We start from the raw sequence: 14,209 nt of genomic DNA, 5'->3' as shown, positions 1-14,209 counted from the left end.
CCAAGCCTCCTCTGGATTAAACCCTGTCCTACTTCTCAGAACAGAGCTGCTCATCCTGAGTTCAGTCAGCTCTGCCTCGGGAGCTTCTTCCCTCTGGAAACACCAGCAGGGCCTGGCAGGGCCCCTCAGCCCTGTCCTGTCTCAAGGCAAACAAAACTCGATTATCAGCAAATCTGAAATTTATTGTGAGGCAAATCCTTCTCTGTTTGATAAGCCAGAGTGGGCCAAAGGCAAACGGAGGCATTTGAACAGCACAGAAACTTCTCTGCAGCCAGGGCTGAGCTCACCTGGGGCAAAGGGAATGGAGAACCAGGAGGGGCTGAGGGAGCTGGGAAGGGAATGGAGAACCAGGAGAGGCTGAGGGGCTGGGAAGGGAATGGAGAACCAGGAGGGGCTGAGGGAGCTGGGAAGGGAATGGAGAACCAGGAGGGGCTGAGGGGGCTGGGAAGGGAATGGAGAACCAGGAGGGGCTGAGGGAGCTGGGAAGGGAATGGAGAACCAGGAGGGGCTGAGGGAGCTGGGAAGGGGCTCGGCCTGGAGAAAAGGGGGATCAGGGGAGGCCTTGTGGCTCTGCACAGCTCCTGACAGGAGGGGACAGCCAGGGGGTCGGGCTGTGCTCCAGCCTCAGGTTGTGCCAGGGGAGGATCAGTTAGGATTTGGAGAACAATTCCTTCCAGGAAAGGGCTGTCCAGCCCTGGCACAGCTGCCCAAGTCCCCTGGTTTTGGGGTCTTGGGAATCTCCAAGGATTGTTAGAGTCCCCATTGCTGGAGGGATTTAAAAGCTGTAGGGTGTGACATTTGGGGACAGGGTTTAGTGGTGGCTTTGGGAACACCTGGACTCAATGATCTTGGAGATCTTTTTCAACCTGAATGATTCCAAGCTTCAGGGATTCTGTGCCCATCAGAAGCAAGGCAGCAGCAGCTAATCAGGGAGCTGAGGAGACCGGGGGACAGCTTTTTGTACATTCCTCTCTGAAAAGTTCAGCCCCTGGAATAAATTAAACTGTTGTGTGGAGCTGATGCCTCAGGTTTGGCTTTTCCATGTTTCAGGTTCTGTGCTGCTTTAGTGTGTGGGTCTGAGCTCCATATTATGGGATGGTGAGCTCTGTGCCCAGAGCAGGGAGACAAAACAATTCCTGCTCCAGCTGGGCACCAAGGACAAATGAGCCCAATCTCAGCCCAGGAGCACAAACCCCGTGGGCTGGAGAGAGAAAAACAAGCAGGGTGGGAGTGCCTGGGCTAAAGCTGGGCTGGGACAATGAACTGCAAGGTGGGAATGGAGCAGAGCTGATCCCAGGGAGAGACCCCGGGAGCGCTGGTGCATTTTGGGGCCATTTTGGGTCATCTTGGGGGCAGCCCTGGCTGGGCTCTGGTGCTTCCCAAGGTGGGTCCATGGAGGAGATCCTTGGAATCAATCCCTGCTTTATTCTGGGACTCTGCCCAGCCCCTGCTCCAGGGCAGCCTGCACAAGGCATCAGAGCAAGTGCCCTGATAACCCAAAATGCTTTTGCCAGGATTTTTCTGGGAGTTGGGTGACACCCACCCACCCATGGCCGGCAGAACCACTCTGGCCATTTCAAGCTCTGCCCACTCAGGGATTTCAGCACCCCGAGTGGTGCCCAGACACAGCACAGAGCTCCGGGACAGGCAGAGCTTTCTCCGGGCTAGGCAGGGACACAACCATCTACAAATTTTGAACAAAGCCTTTGCACGTGAATATTTTCATATCAAAGGCTAAGCAAGCATCAGTTCCATAGTCAACATCCATAAAAATAGCAGCGGCAGAAAGAGGCACTGTTGGGTCGGGAATGAAAGCGTCACATCCTGATGGCCCCTTTGTCACCTGCGCAGCTCTGTTTGAGCAAGCGCCTCTTAAAGGTGTTCGCCGTGGAAAGAGCAGATTTAAAGCACCGTTAAAAATGTGTTCAAACAGGAAAAGAACAGCTTTAACCCCAGCTGTTACATCTGGCCCTGGAAAGGTTTGCATTCTTCTGAGGTCGGGAGGCACCGGTGGGTGCCAGAGCAGCGACACTTTGTTTGGCGAGGGAGATCGTGTCTGGAATCCGGCTGCTCCAGGGGAAAATCGGGAGAAAAGCATTTCTGACACTTTTATTCCTCACTTAAACTGCAAAGTTATGTGCTGAAGTAGATGTCTGGGAGCGAGCAAGACACTACATTAAGCTTTTTTTATCTCCGGGACAGAACAAGCTGAACCTCCTGATGGCAGGGTCGTGCTGTGCTCCACGGCATTTCAGGTTAAGTTTTGTGAATACCTGTCCATCCCTGTCTCTCCTTTCCGCAGACCGCTCACCTGACACCTGCGGGTACCTGATCAGTGTGGAATCATCCCGAGCCCCCTTTCTTCCCGCTGGAACACCGCGCTGCAGCTCCGGCTCCTTCCTCTCATCCCCTTGGAGCCGGGATGCTCGCAGGCACCTGCCGGCACCCTTGGCAGGATAACCGCGCTGCAGGGGCCTCTGTCACAATGGAGGACTGCGATATGAAGGGTGTCTGTCGCGACAGAGGGCTGCGATAAGAAGCCGCTCCGTGCGGGGCAGCTCTGGCGCATCCCGCAGCGCGGCCGCCGAGCGCATGACGCCAGCGCCGGGAAAAGCCAGGGAAACACGGCGCTCCAGGGAAACAGCTGGCGTCCCGGAGGTGCCAGCCGGCTCCATCCCACGGGTTTCCCCGAGCCCGGCTCCGCCGCTCCTCCTCCCCCGCTCCCCGGCGCCGCAAACCTGAGCGCAGCGGCTGCGGCAGCGGGCGGGGCGGAGGGACCGGCCCGGGGCCGCGGCCACCGAGAGAGCGGGCGGGAGGTGAGGAGCGGGGAGGAGGGGAGGAGGAGGAGGAGGGAGGGAGGAAGGGAGAGAGGGAGGGGGAAAGGTGGGGATTTAAGCGTGGGCAGCGCCGGGCTGGGGAGCTGCGGTGCGCGGAGCGGAGGTGAGGGAGGCGCGGGGCCGCGGTGCGCTGCAGCCCGGTGTTCCCGCATCCCGGTGTTCCCGCATCCCGGTGTTCCCGCATCCCGGTGTTCCAGCATCTCGGTGTTCCCGCATCCCGGTGTTCTGCAGCCCGGTGTTCCCGCAGCCCGGTGTTCCCGCAGCCCGGTGTTCCCGCAGCCCGCTGCTCCCGGTGCCGGCGCTCATTCCCCACTCAGCTCAGCCCTTCCAAGGGCACCGCGGCGGAGGCGCGTCCCGGAGCATCCCCCAGCCGGGGCCGGTGACCTTGGCGAGCGCGGCCGCGGCCACGGCGAGTCCCCGGCGGCTCGGTAAGGAGCGGGGGGAAGGCCCGGGAGCGGGGCTGGCAGCCGCAGGAGCCCGGGGGTTGCTGCGCTGTGCTTCCCTCCCGGGAGCTGCCGGCGTTCCTGCCGCACCTGCAGCCTCCGACGAGGGCTCCGGGCTCGGAGTGGGCTCCAAGGTCCCTTCCGAGCCAGACCGTGCCGTGATTCCGGGACTTGTTGCTGCAGCCCTGCAGCCGGGGGTTTATTTCCAGGTGGCAGGAAGATGGTTTGCCTTAGGGATTCCCTAAGGACGAGTCAAACAGCCGGGAGTGGGAAGGTCGCGCTGGCCGGGGGGGATGGAGAAGGCTGCGCTGCTCGCACCGCTGCGCTGGGAATGCTCATCGCTGGCAGATTTTTCCTCTCTGCTTTTCTTAGAGTTGCCTTCAGTGGGAAGCAGGTGCAAGTCCTGCCTTCCCTGTTGGATAAACCCTGGATAATATGGAGGAGAATCCCTGCAATAAATGCTTAGGCTCTGCTTAGTCAGCACAAGGCACTTTGGGGGATTTTAATGTGGATTTTAATGCTTTGGGAATTGGGATGCTGGGTTTTCTTTCTCTGATGAATATCACGAGTATGGTACAAATAACTGCAATTCCAGGAGTGCTTGGAGTGATTTCTGGTGCAGGTTTGGTGGGGAGAAGCAGGGAAGCTGTGCATGGAGCATGGATGTTATTCCCAGATTCCAACTGGAATGGGAGATGCTGAAACGCTGCCTGGGGAGCAGCCTGGGCCCATGGCAATGCTTGTGCCACCCCTCTGTGCCCAGAAAGCACCCACAGCACCAGGACACGGAGCTCCACCTGGCTGGGAGGCAGACAGGGCTCTGCTCTGGGTCCTGCCAAGCCACATTTTATGGAGCTTTTCATTTGTTTTATGGAGGGTATCAACAGCTTTGTGTGTCCAAAACTGTTTGCTCACAGCGAGGAAGTGCCTGCAGAGGAAGCTGTTCCTCACTGCATAGATGGGGTTAAATCTGTGAAAAAAGTGCATTTCCTTTTTATTTCTTATCTATTGCAAGCATCTCACTCCATTTTTGCTGTTCCCCTCTGGACTGGAGTGGTGCAATTCTGCTTCCTTTGATGAGCTCTCAGGGAGATGCACTTGCACAAGAGTCTGGTCCCATTTTCCACCAATACCTGTCATAGCTGTGACAATATTCACCTCCTCACGTTGCACACAACCCAAGCTGTTACTTTCAGCTGCCTCAGAAATGACTCAGAGCAAAGCAAAGGAGTCTGAATAAAATAAGGGCTACAATTGAAAGTAAATGTTGTTTTGGAGCCCAGACATCTCAGTTATTTTGTTGGTAGATTGATGTGTTTACACAACCTCCTGAACTTGGAAGCCTTCAAAGGATGTAGATGATGCCCCAGATCTCACAAGGAACTGAGGTTTGTCACCAGGAGCAAATGCAAACCCTCTCTGAGATATTCCTGGAACAGTTCTTAAGGAACTCTCAATTTTTAAATGTTTGCAAATTGAACCTGGTGCTGGTCTCTAGTCCCACATTTGAGGTTTTGGTTGGGAATAGTTCTGTTTGAAACCCTGTTCCTAAATTATACTTACACTCAAAACAGAGGGGAAGGTTTCCCTTCCCTTGGGATTCAATTTGCCATTTTCCCATCTCCTCTGCCAGAGCTGCTCACCTGTTCTGCCCCAAGGTACCAATCCTGGCACAGCGGGAGGACCCAGAGCCCAAAGCATTCCCAGCCCAGGAAAGCTGGAAAGGAAGGGATCTGTACCTACACTGCAAGGAGCAGCTGGTTATGTAAGGAAACCACTGAGGAAACTTCAGGGGAGGCAAGAACAGGAAAATTGTTGAAAAATTAATTTAGCCTTGGAAGAAAATGGGACAGAGCTGTTCCAGGAATGTTGTTGGTACAGAGAAGCTGCATCCTCTCCTTTCCCTGTGCCTGAGTAAGGAGGGGATTGGGCACTGATAAATCAGCCAGGCTGCACAGTCAGGGGCAGCTGAGTTATCCAGAGCTGTGCCTTTGCTGGGAGCAGCCTGCAGCTGTCAGGGGGCAGGTAAGGCATGAAATCAGTCCCAGCTTCAGCTGCCTTCGACTGCTGGGCTGGTACAGACACCTCTCTCCAGAGGAGATCCCCGTGGGTGCTGCAGGGCAGCCTCTGCTTCCCTGAGGGTCAAAAATTCATGGATCTCATTTGAAAGGACTTTTCCACATGGTTTAGGTCACCATCAACTCCATCTGTGTACTCTACTCGGCTGAAGGAGAAAATTCAGCAGTTCTCTGCCTGTTATCCCATGCAGCTGGCAAGGCTGACAGGAATCCTCTGCTCCAGAATCCTCTGCTCCAGGCAGAGATGGAGCTGAATTCCAGCCCCAAACCCCAGTTTGGGAGCCCAGAACTGCGGCAGGAGGAGCACACACAGATCAGGGTTCAGGTGGAGAGGAGGAAGTCGGCTCAGACTTTGTGCAGGTGTGGCACCGCCACTCGAGGAGGGGTTTGAGGTTCCCAGGGTAGCAGGAAGTTTTCCTGGGCAGGGAAAGCTCCCGGGCTTGGTGTGCACTGTGTAACATTTGAACAAACCAAAACAGCACCTGTGTGCTGCCACTGAGGCCAGCAGGAAGGAAGTTGTGGTTCAAGATTAGGAAGATGCTGGAATTCACTCTCCTGAGCAAAGGAAGGCAGAAACAGGGCTGAAAAGACCTCTGCTCTTCCTGCCTTACCCCTTCCACTCCTGGAAGATTTGATTTCCAACAAAGCCCACGGGCTCAGCCGAGCCGTGCTCACCCAGGAGCAGAATGGCTGAGTCATGAGCAGCACCAGCACCTCCCCAGCTCAGCCCCTCATCCTGGTGTGGCACAGGGCACATGGAAGGGATTTACATTCCCTGGAGCTCTGCAATGGACGGCCAAGGGTGCTGAGGGAGAGAAACCGGGATTGCTTCACTCTGCCGTGCACTCCAGGATTCCAGGGTGGGTATTTATCCAAATCTGCCAGACAAGGTGCTGTTTGAGGTGTAGCCTTGTCCTTCAGCCCTACCCCTCCCACTCCTGGAAGATTTTCCAGCAAACCCCACAGGCTCTGCTGTGCACTCCAGAATTCCAGGGAGGATTCTTTATTCAAGGTCAAGGTGGTTTTGGAGGTGCATTCTTGTCCGCTGTGGGAGCTGTGCTGGGGTTGTTGCTGCTCTTCTCATTCCTGGGATTTCCTCCCTGGGAGAACAACCTGGAGGTTGAGTTGACAGATCCATGTGGGAGTGCTGCAGGAACCTGAGGGCTCTGCTTGCCAGGAGGGGAAGGCAGATCTCCAGGATGAGCTGCTGCTCCATGGACACGCTCCGTGCGGGATTGGAGCCGCGGGGATGCAACAGATGAACGGGCTGAGGTGGTGTCCCAGGAAATTCTGGGATCTGGATTCCCAGAACAGGCTGAGGTGGTGTCCCAGGAAATTCTGGGATTTGGATTTCTTGGAACAGGCTGAGGTGGCATTCCCATCAAATTCTGGGATCTGGATTTCCCAGAACAGGCTGAGGTGATGTTCCCAGGAAATTCTGGGATCTGGATTCCCTGGAGCAGGCTGAGGTGATGTTCCTAGGAAACTCTGGGATGTGGAATTCCCTGGAATCTGCTGCCTCATCTCAGTGTCTTCCCAACCACTGATCATTTCATCCCTTGTGCACCGTGCTTGGTGCTCAGTGAATAAAACATGAATGGGAATGCCTGGGAATGGGAATGGGGATGCATAAAATCACTGGGCTCATCCCAGGATGGTGTCAGCATTAAGAGGGACAAAACTGAAGCCTTGGATGAATCAGGATATTCAGCAGGACAAACCCATGGGACACAGTGAAGTTACAGGAGCAGCTCCACATCACTGACTTGCAGAGAGGATTTCTATTCCAGCCCCAAGGAGCTGACTGCCCATTTAGCCTCCAATATCCAAAATCATTTCCAGATCAGACAAGTCTGAATTCAGCCTGGCAGCACCTGCCTACAGGAGGGTGCTCAGGGCTGGTGGGACTGGGACCCCCCCAGGGACTCGTGGAAGGATTTTATTTAACCTCCAGCAGGAGAGGATTCCCTCAGGGTGCTGCAAACCCCATCCACTCTGGCTGCTGGGCTATCCACAGTCGCTTTTAGCCAATTAAATATTTGTATTTTGGGGATGGATTGATTGTTTGCTGCTTTTATTTCTCCTCTCATCCCTGCTTTCCATTTAAAGCAGCAGAGGTCACCAGCTGAATGATCATGAGGCCATTTCCAGCTCCAAGGCTTTGTTTTTGCCCGGTCCAGAGGAACTTTTCCTGAATACCTGCTGGAAACCCTTTTTCCCTGGATGTGTGACTTGACCAACCCCTCCTGCTGAGGGCATCAGGTGTTTTTTAAGCATTCTTTGGAAACCAGTCTCTCCCAGTTCCCCTGCAAGAATGTTTCTTCCCACAGGAATTTCCCAGCAGGAGCTGTCCGGCCACGGGTCAGAGCTGCAGATTGAAAATGTGACCAAAACTCCCCAAATCCCAGCTGCTCAAAGCAGAAATTACATATTAAAGGACCTACCACTGGCATCTTCTAACTCCCAGCTAGCACTGACTCTGGAAAATAAAGTCATTAATAAAGAAATTTGGGAGATTAGGCATGCTCTGAAATGAAACCTTGATATTTGGATGATGATTTATCTTTTCAGCTGCCCTAATCACAGACATGTGTCAACAAGCAAGAAAATCAGGCAGCCACTTAAAACACTAAAAGCTGCTTTACAGGTTTCTCTTCTTGCATTTTTTTTTCTCTCGGAGGTGCAAGTGCTGAAAATAATCTGAATATTGCTTAACAGGAGCTGAATTCTCTTCATTTCCCTCCTAGCTGGCTGTGACAGTCCCATGGCCTCTAAACAGGAAGGCATTTCCCCAGCACCTCTGAATGTTTCCATCCAGATTTGTAGACAAATGAATGTTGAATAAGAACAAATCATCTCCTGCTCTGGAATAGTGGGAACTGATGAGAGAATAACTCAGGGCCCTTTCAAGTGGGAGTGCCAGCTGGAACAGGATAAAGCACAGACATGGAAGTGAAGCCTCTCTAGGATGAATCCTGTTTAAAATACAGATTTTTAGCCTCTGAAGTTTGCTAGTAATCTGCTATTCCCTTTGATTGCTGCTACAATTAATTTGGGTGGTGAAGCTGCCCCAGAGCTCTGGAGGTGTGGGGGTTTGGGCTGCTCCTTGTTCCTCATAAGGGGCCCAGAGGGATGCAAATTGTCCCTTCCCCACGGGATCTGTGTGACAGTGCCACGGGGGAGCCTGCTCTCCCATTGCCTCAGCAGCTGCTCCCAAATGGCTTCTTTCACCTTCCCCTCCTGTGTTTTCCTTTGTAAATTATGCAGCTGGAGTTGTGTTATCCCTGCACAGCTCCCTGCTCTCAGGCTGCAGGAAATGCAGGAGTGTCTCAGTGGTGAGGGCACAGACTGTCATTTGCTTCTGCCTTTTACTTATCCCAACCTCCAGCATTCATTAGGAGACCACAGAGCACAAAGGCAGCTCGTGTTCCTCCTGGAATTCCAGAGTGCCTGGGGATGGAATTACTGCCTGGGAGTGCAGAGAAAGCCAGGCTGTGCTGCTGGGGCTGCAGGGAAATGCAATCCCCAGGCTGGAAAAAAGGTGCCAAGGGCTTTGGTTAAATCCAAAGGGCTGCTCATCATTTTAACTGCCTCATCCTTTATTCATGTGGCCCTCCAAGTGTTGATGGGGAGCCTGCAGCCTGGAACATCAGTAAAATCAGCCTGGGGGATGTTTTTCCTGCCTGTGGCTGTCCTGGATGGAGATGCACAGGGCTGGGAGCAGCTCTGGGCACTCAGACACCCCCAGCAATGCTCCAGCCTTGCAGCTTCTCCAGGCAGGGGTCGGGATCAGCAGGGATTTACCCACGGAAGGGATGAGTTTAACCAGCACAGCCCTAAGCCCAGTGTAAACCCCATAATCCTGGGAGTGTCAGGGGGCTCTCCTTCTCCTTCTCCTTCTCCTTCTCCTTCTCCTTCTCCTTCTCCTTCTCCTTCTCCTTCTCCTTCTCCTTCTCTTCTCCTTCTCCTTCTCCTTCGCTTCTCCTTCTCCTTCTCCTTCTCCTTCTCCTTCTCCTTCTCCTTCTCCTGCTCCTTCTCCTTCTCCTTCTCCTTCTCCTTCTCCTTCTCCTTCTCCTTCTCCTTCTCCTTCTCCTTCTCCTTCTCCTTCTCCTTCTCCTTCTCCTTCTCCTTCTCCTTCTCCTTCTCCTTCTCCTTCTCCTTCTCCTTCTCCTTCTCCTCCTCTTCCTCCTCCTTCTCCTTCTCCTGCTCCCCCTCACTGTTCAGGAAAGGGCTTCCCCCCCTCAGTGGACAGCTCTGCTCTTTTTGCAGAGGGTCTGCACAGAGACACTTCTGGCTCCCAGGCAGTCCCACTTTGCCAGCTGGGCCACTTCCATTGAAGGCTCTGCAATATTTCCAAGGCTTCAAGGCCTCTCTCTCTCTCTGGAGTTCTGCCTTCCAATAAATGATCTGAAAGGAATCAGCTTCCATTCATGCCTGGCCAGAGAGCAGCAGTGCCTTTCTCCCCAGCCTGAGCCCCTGCATGAAAAGCTGGTCCCAGAGACAGCCACTGCTACATTTAAAATGTTGATCTGTCCTCAAAAGTGTTGTAGGAACTTTCTTGGTCTAGGAAATATGGGAAGATGGAAGTGAAGGAAATGCTTTGGGAGAATGAGTGGGGAAAACTCCCCTTTGGTAAATCCCACATCCCCCCAGAACAGAGCAGGAAAACACTGAATATTGGAATGGTTTTGACCTATATCAGTGGCCCATCCTTATTTTAATCCCAGGCACAAATTTCCCAGTGCTGCTTTAGGATCTGCTGCTCTGAGGGACAGCAAAGTTCTGCTGCCCCAAACTCCCTGGGAACACCAGACTGCAGGGATGTGAGGTGTCCAAGCCTCTCTGCTCTGGCATTTCAGGCAGCACAAGTGTAGGAAAAAAAGGGACACTGGGAGGTTTTCCAGCAGGGAATCTGCTGAATTCCCTGTGGACGGATCTGCTTGGAATGTCCTTCAACCCCAAAATAACAGAAGCCCTCTGTAAAGCCTTGGACACTTTCTTGCCATTCTGTTCTCTCTAAATAGATGCTTTTAGCCTGCACCTAAAGATTGTTTCAAATGCCAAAATGCACATTCAGCCATGAACAGTGGAAGCAAACCCTATCTCCTATTTAATTCTTGCTCAGCCACTCTTTTTCCCAAGTGGAGCTGGGAACAATGAAAGCAGAAAGGCATTACCCAGGAAGAAAATCTTCCCTAGATTTGTAATTTCCATTAAATATTCTTTTAATCTGTAAAGTTTTTCATTTCTTTGGAATGAGCTGCAAAAAAAAAGTCCTTCTGCAATCAGAGATCACTTTTTTCTCCCCTCTCTTTCAGAACTTGGCTTTTCTTTATTCCCAGCCATTGCAGAGCAATAAAAATGACTATCAAAAGTAAGCAGAAGAGGTTTTACAGGGCAGTTGTTTTAATTTTATCTTTATTCCGGGCATGCATGGAACTTATGGAACATTTCTGGAATTTATGGAACATTTCTGGAATTTATGGAACATTTGTGGAATTTATGGAACATTTCTGGAAGCTGGCCCAAAGCCTTTCTTTTTAAATGCCGATTTCCCTGATTTCCATGAGGAGTAGGATAGGAAAACCCACTTGGAATGTGGGAAGTGATAGAGTCACAGGGAGGTTTGGGTTGGAAGGGAGTTCAATCATCCAGTCCCACACCTGCCATGGGCAGGGACACCTCCCACTATCCCAGCTTGCTCCAGCCTTGTCATGCATTGTTTGCAGGGGTCCCAGGGTGAGGGAAGAGATGAGAAAGTTGACTCCATGTTCAGAAGGTTTGGTTTCTTATTTTATGATATAGATTATATTAAAACTTTACTAAAAGAACAGAAGAAAGGATTCCATCAGAAGGTTAGTTAAGAATAGCAAAGGAATGAATGACAAAGGTTTGTCTGTGCCCCAGACAGTCTGGACAGCTGGGCTGGGATTGGCCATGGATGAGAAACAACCACAGAGACCAAGCCCAGCCCCACCTGCTGCATCCCACAGCAGCAGAGAATCATTGGTCACATTTCCTTCCTGAGGCCTCTCAGCAACTCAGGGGGAACAATCCTAAGGAATGGATTTTTCATAGAACATGTTGGTGACAGCCTTGGACACTTCCAGGGATGGATCAGCTTTTCTGGGAAGTGGGAATGCCCAGCTGATGCAGCTCCAATAGCTGAGTAGCAGATCAGAGCCCATCCATCCCCTTTGGTCCAGGAGAGCTGGTGGCACCAACACCTCAGAGAACGAGTTTGTGTAGCGTTTCCACAGGATACCCCCTGTGTAATCCCAATTTCCCTGTCATTCCAGGCGCTCTCCAGCCACCCTGGAGCTGAAGATGGACATGAAGAGGGTGAAGGACTACCTGTACTGGCTGTACTACCAGTACCAGCTGGTGACGTGCAGCTACGTGCTGGAGCCCTGGGAGCAGTCCATGTTCCACACCATCACGGTGACCGTGCTGGCCATGGTGGTGTACACCGCCTACGTCTTCGTGCCCATCCACGTCCGCCTGGCCCTGCAGTTCTTCTCCCAGATCTTCGGGCCCCAGCCCGAGGGCGCCGTGCTGAACTGAGCCGGACCCAGCAGGGCCCAGCAGCTCTGTGAGATGGGTCACCAATGGTCCCCGCTGAGGTTTGGCTCTAGGGAAAGCCCTGCTTGCTTCATCTCCGTGGCTGGAGAGCGGAGCGAGGCGCCGGGCACGGCCCCTCTTCCATGAACGCTCTGGGAATGGCACACGGCTCTTGGGATGGCACAGGATCCACCCAGCTCCCGCCTGCAGCAGCAAAACCATCTCCCAGTTCATCCTGGCTCGGCCATGCTCTTTCCCTGTGCTGCTTTAGGATCTGCTGCTCTGAGGGACAGCAAAGTTCTGCTGCCCCAAACTCCCTGGGAACACCAGACTGCAGGGATCCGATGTGTCCAAGCCTCTCTGCTCTGGCATTTCAGGCAGCACAAGTGTAGGAAAACAAAGGGACACTGGGAGGTTTTCCAGCAGGGAATCTGCTGAATTCCCTGTGGATGGATCTGCTTGGAATGTCCTTCAACCCCAAAATAACAGAAGCCCTCTGTAAAGCCTTGGACACTTTCTTGCCATTCTGTTCTCTCTAAATAGATGCTTTTAGCCTGCACCTAAAGATTGTTTCAAATGCCAAAATGCACATTCAGCAATGAACAGTGGAAGCAAACCCTATCTCCTATTTAATTCTTGCTCAGCCACTCTCTTTCCCAAGTGGAGGTGGGAACAATGAAAGCAGAAAGGCATTACCCAGGAGGAAAATCTTCCCTAGATTTGTAATTTCCATTAAATATTCTTTTAATCTGTAAAGTTTTTCATTTCTTTGGAATGAGCTGCATCCAACTGCTATGTCAGAGGCTGTTTTGGTGGCTCCTGACACCCAAAGTTCCACCAACACAGTGCAGGGGTCAGGTTAGAGGAGATAAAAAATGAGAATATCCAGCAGGATTGGAGTGCTCATGTCGGGCTGGTTGGTGACTTCCAGGCTTCCATGGATGGGAGAGGAACTTGGAAGAGAAAGCAATAGGAGAATGAACTCAAAGCCAGCTTTTTTCACCTCTAAGTTCCTGTGTCTGACTTCAGATGGTCTAAAATATATTTTTTTTTGAAAAAAATTCCCCACCTCATCTTGCAACTGCGTGAGGATGACAGGGAGAAGCAGCCCTGCTCTGTCTCAGTGCCCTCCTGCCTTCTCTGATGAAAATCAAAATCTTTTCGTGCTGCTCCCACTCTCCAAGGTAGCAAAGTGCAAATCAGCACCAGGGGCAGAGGATCCAGAGTGGAAATCATATTTTAATACCTGCAGGAAAGGCTTAAAGAGATCTCCTTTACAAAGAAGAAATGAGATTTATTACCATTGCCTGTGGGGAGGTTTTGGAACAATGGGAGGCTTGTTTGGTTTTCCCTCTACACAAACCAAACGTGGGTGCCAAATCATAAATTACAGCTGCACTCTGCACGTCTCTAGCAGCTGATGCTCCTGTTAGTCGAAGTGAGAGGTGCAAAATGTAAATAGCTTTCAAATGATGTTTGCACAGATTAAAAAGAAAACCCTCTTTAACTCCTCTCTCAAGCTGCAGTGAGCTCCTGCATGCTTCAGAGCACAGACTGGTTTGGAAACGAAGACATGTGGTGAAGGTTGCCCAGATCTGAACATGTGTATGCAGTTTTTTCAGCCAAAAAAAAAATAAAGTTTTATTCTTCACAAATGACCTCTGGCTGCATGACTCAGCTCTTCTGTGTTTTCCACTCATTCATGAATATTCTGGATGTGTGTGGGCCAGGCTGGCACTGTGGCAGAGGGATTATTTTGTGGTGAATGTTTTGGGGAGAGGTTGGAGAATCCTTTAAATGGATCTGGGATGAACTCCAGCCCAAGAGCTCTCCTGTTTCTGGAGGGAAAATCCCTTCTGACCTGCTTCAAATTAAGGCATTATCCAATACCTGAGTGTGCTGAGGGCTCAGCTGAGAGCTCTGGGCTCCAAAGGAGCTGTCCTGGCAGTTTATCACAGTTGGGAACCTGCAAACACGAGGTGCCAAGCTGGAATCACACCTCGAGGAGACGGAAAATGGCAAAACCTGTGACAATTCCTCTTGAAAGTGTCTGTAAAACAGACTAAAAGTTATAACCCCAATGCTGGAGGTGAAAAGGGAGAATATTTACTTAGCAAGTGGTATAAATTCTGTCTCCAAGTGGGTTCCAATTCCATCTCCAAAGATTCTGCTCGTCTAGAACATGTGATGGTGTGAGTGCCAGGGCTCCTCCTCATCAGCCCTGTTCCCACTGATCTTTCATTCCTTCAAAAGTGGATTTCTCCCCCATGCCATCAAACTCAGCTTTCGG

At 51.9% G+C, this 14,209-nt stretch overlaps 1 protein-coding gene across 2 annotated transcripts; it reads left to right on the top strand.

Annotated features, from left to right (window-relative positions):
* Positions 1-2,752: 2,752 nt before the first annotated feature.
* Positions 2,753-13,577, top strand: SPTSSB (serine palmitoyltransferase small subunit B). Of its 2 annotated transcripts, none has more exons than XM_030227108.2 (2): positions 2,753-2,816; positions 11,658-13,577. In XM_030227108.2, exon 2 carries the CDS (start codon positions 11,686-11,688, stop codon positions 11,920-11,922), a length of 237 nt encoding a protein of 78 aa, XP_030082968.1. In that variant the 5' UTR covers positions 2,753-2,816; positions 11,658-11,685; the 3' UTR covers positions 11,923-13,577. The 2 variants fall into 2 exon arrangements, with proteins under 2 accessions (XP_030082968.1, XP_050833953.1); XM_050977996.1 differs by lacking the exon at positions 2,753-2,816 and adding an exon at positions 2,889-3,265.
* The last annotated feature ends 632 nt before the right edge of the window (positions 13,578-14,209 follow it).

This window comes from Serinus canaria, chromosome 9 (assembly GCF_022539315.1).
Source record: "Serinus canaria isolate serCan28SL12 chromosome 9, serCan2020, whole genome shotgun sequence".
Taxonomy (NCBI): Eukaryota; Metazoa; Chordata; class Aves; order Passeriformes; family Fringillidae; genus Serinus; species Serinus canaria.
The sequence above is the reverse complement of the archived record's forward strand: the minus strand, read 5'-3'. Positions and strand labels throughout refer to the sequence as shown.

Excerpts from the sequence above, each read along its gene's own strand:
- SPTSSB (XM_030227108.2), top strand. The coding sequence starts at position 11,686 with ATGGACATGAAGAGGGTGAAGGACTACCTGTACTGGCTGTACTACCAG.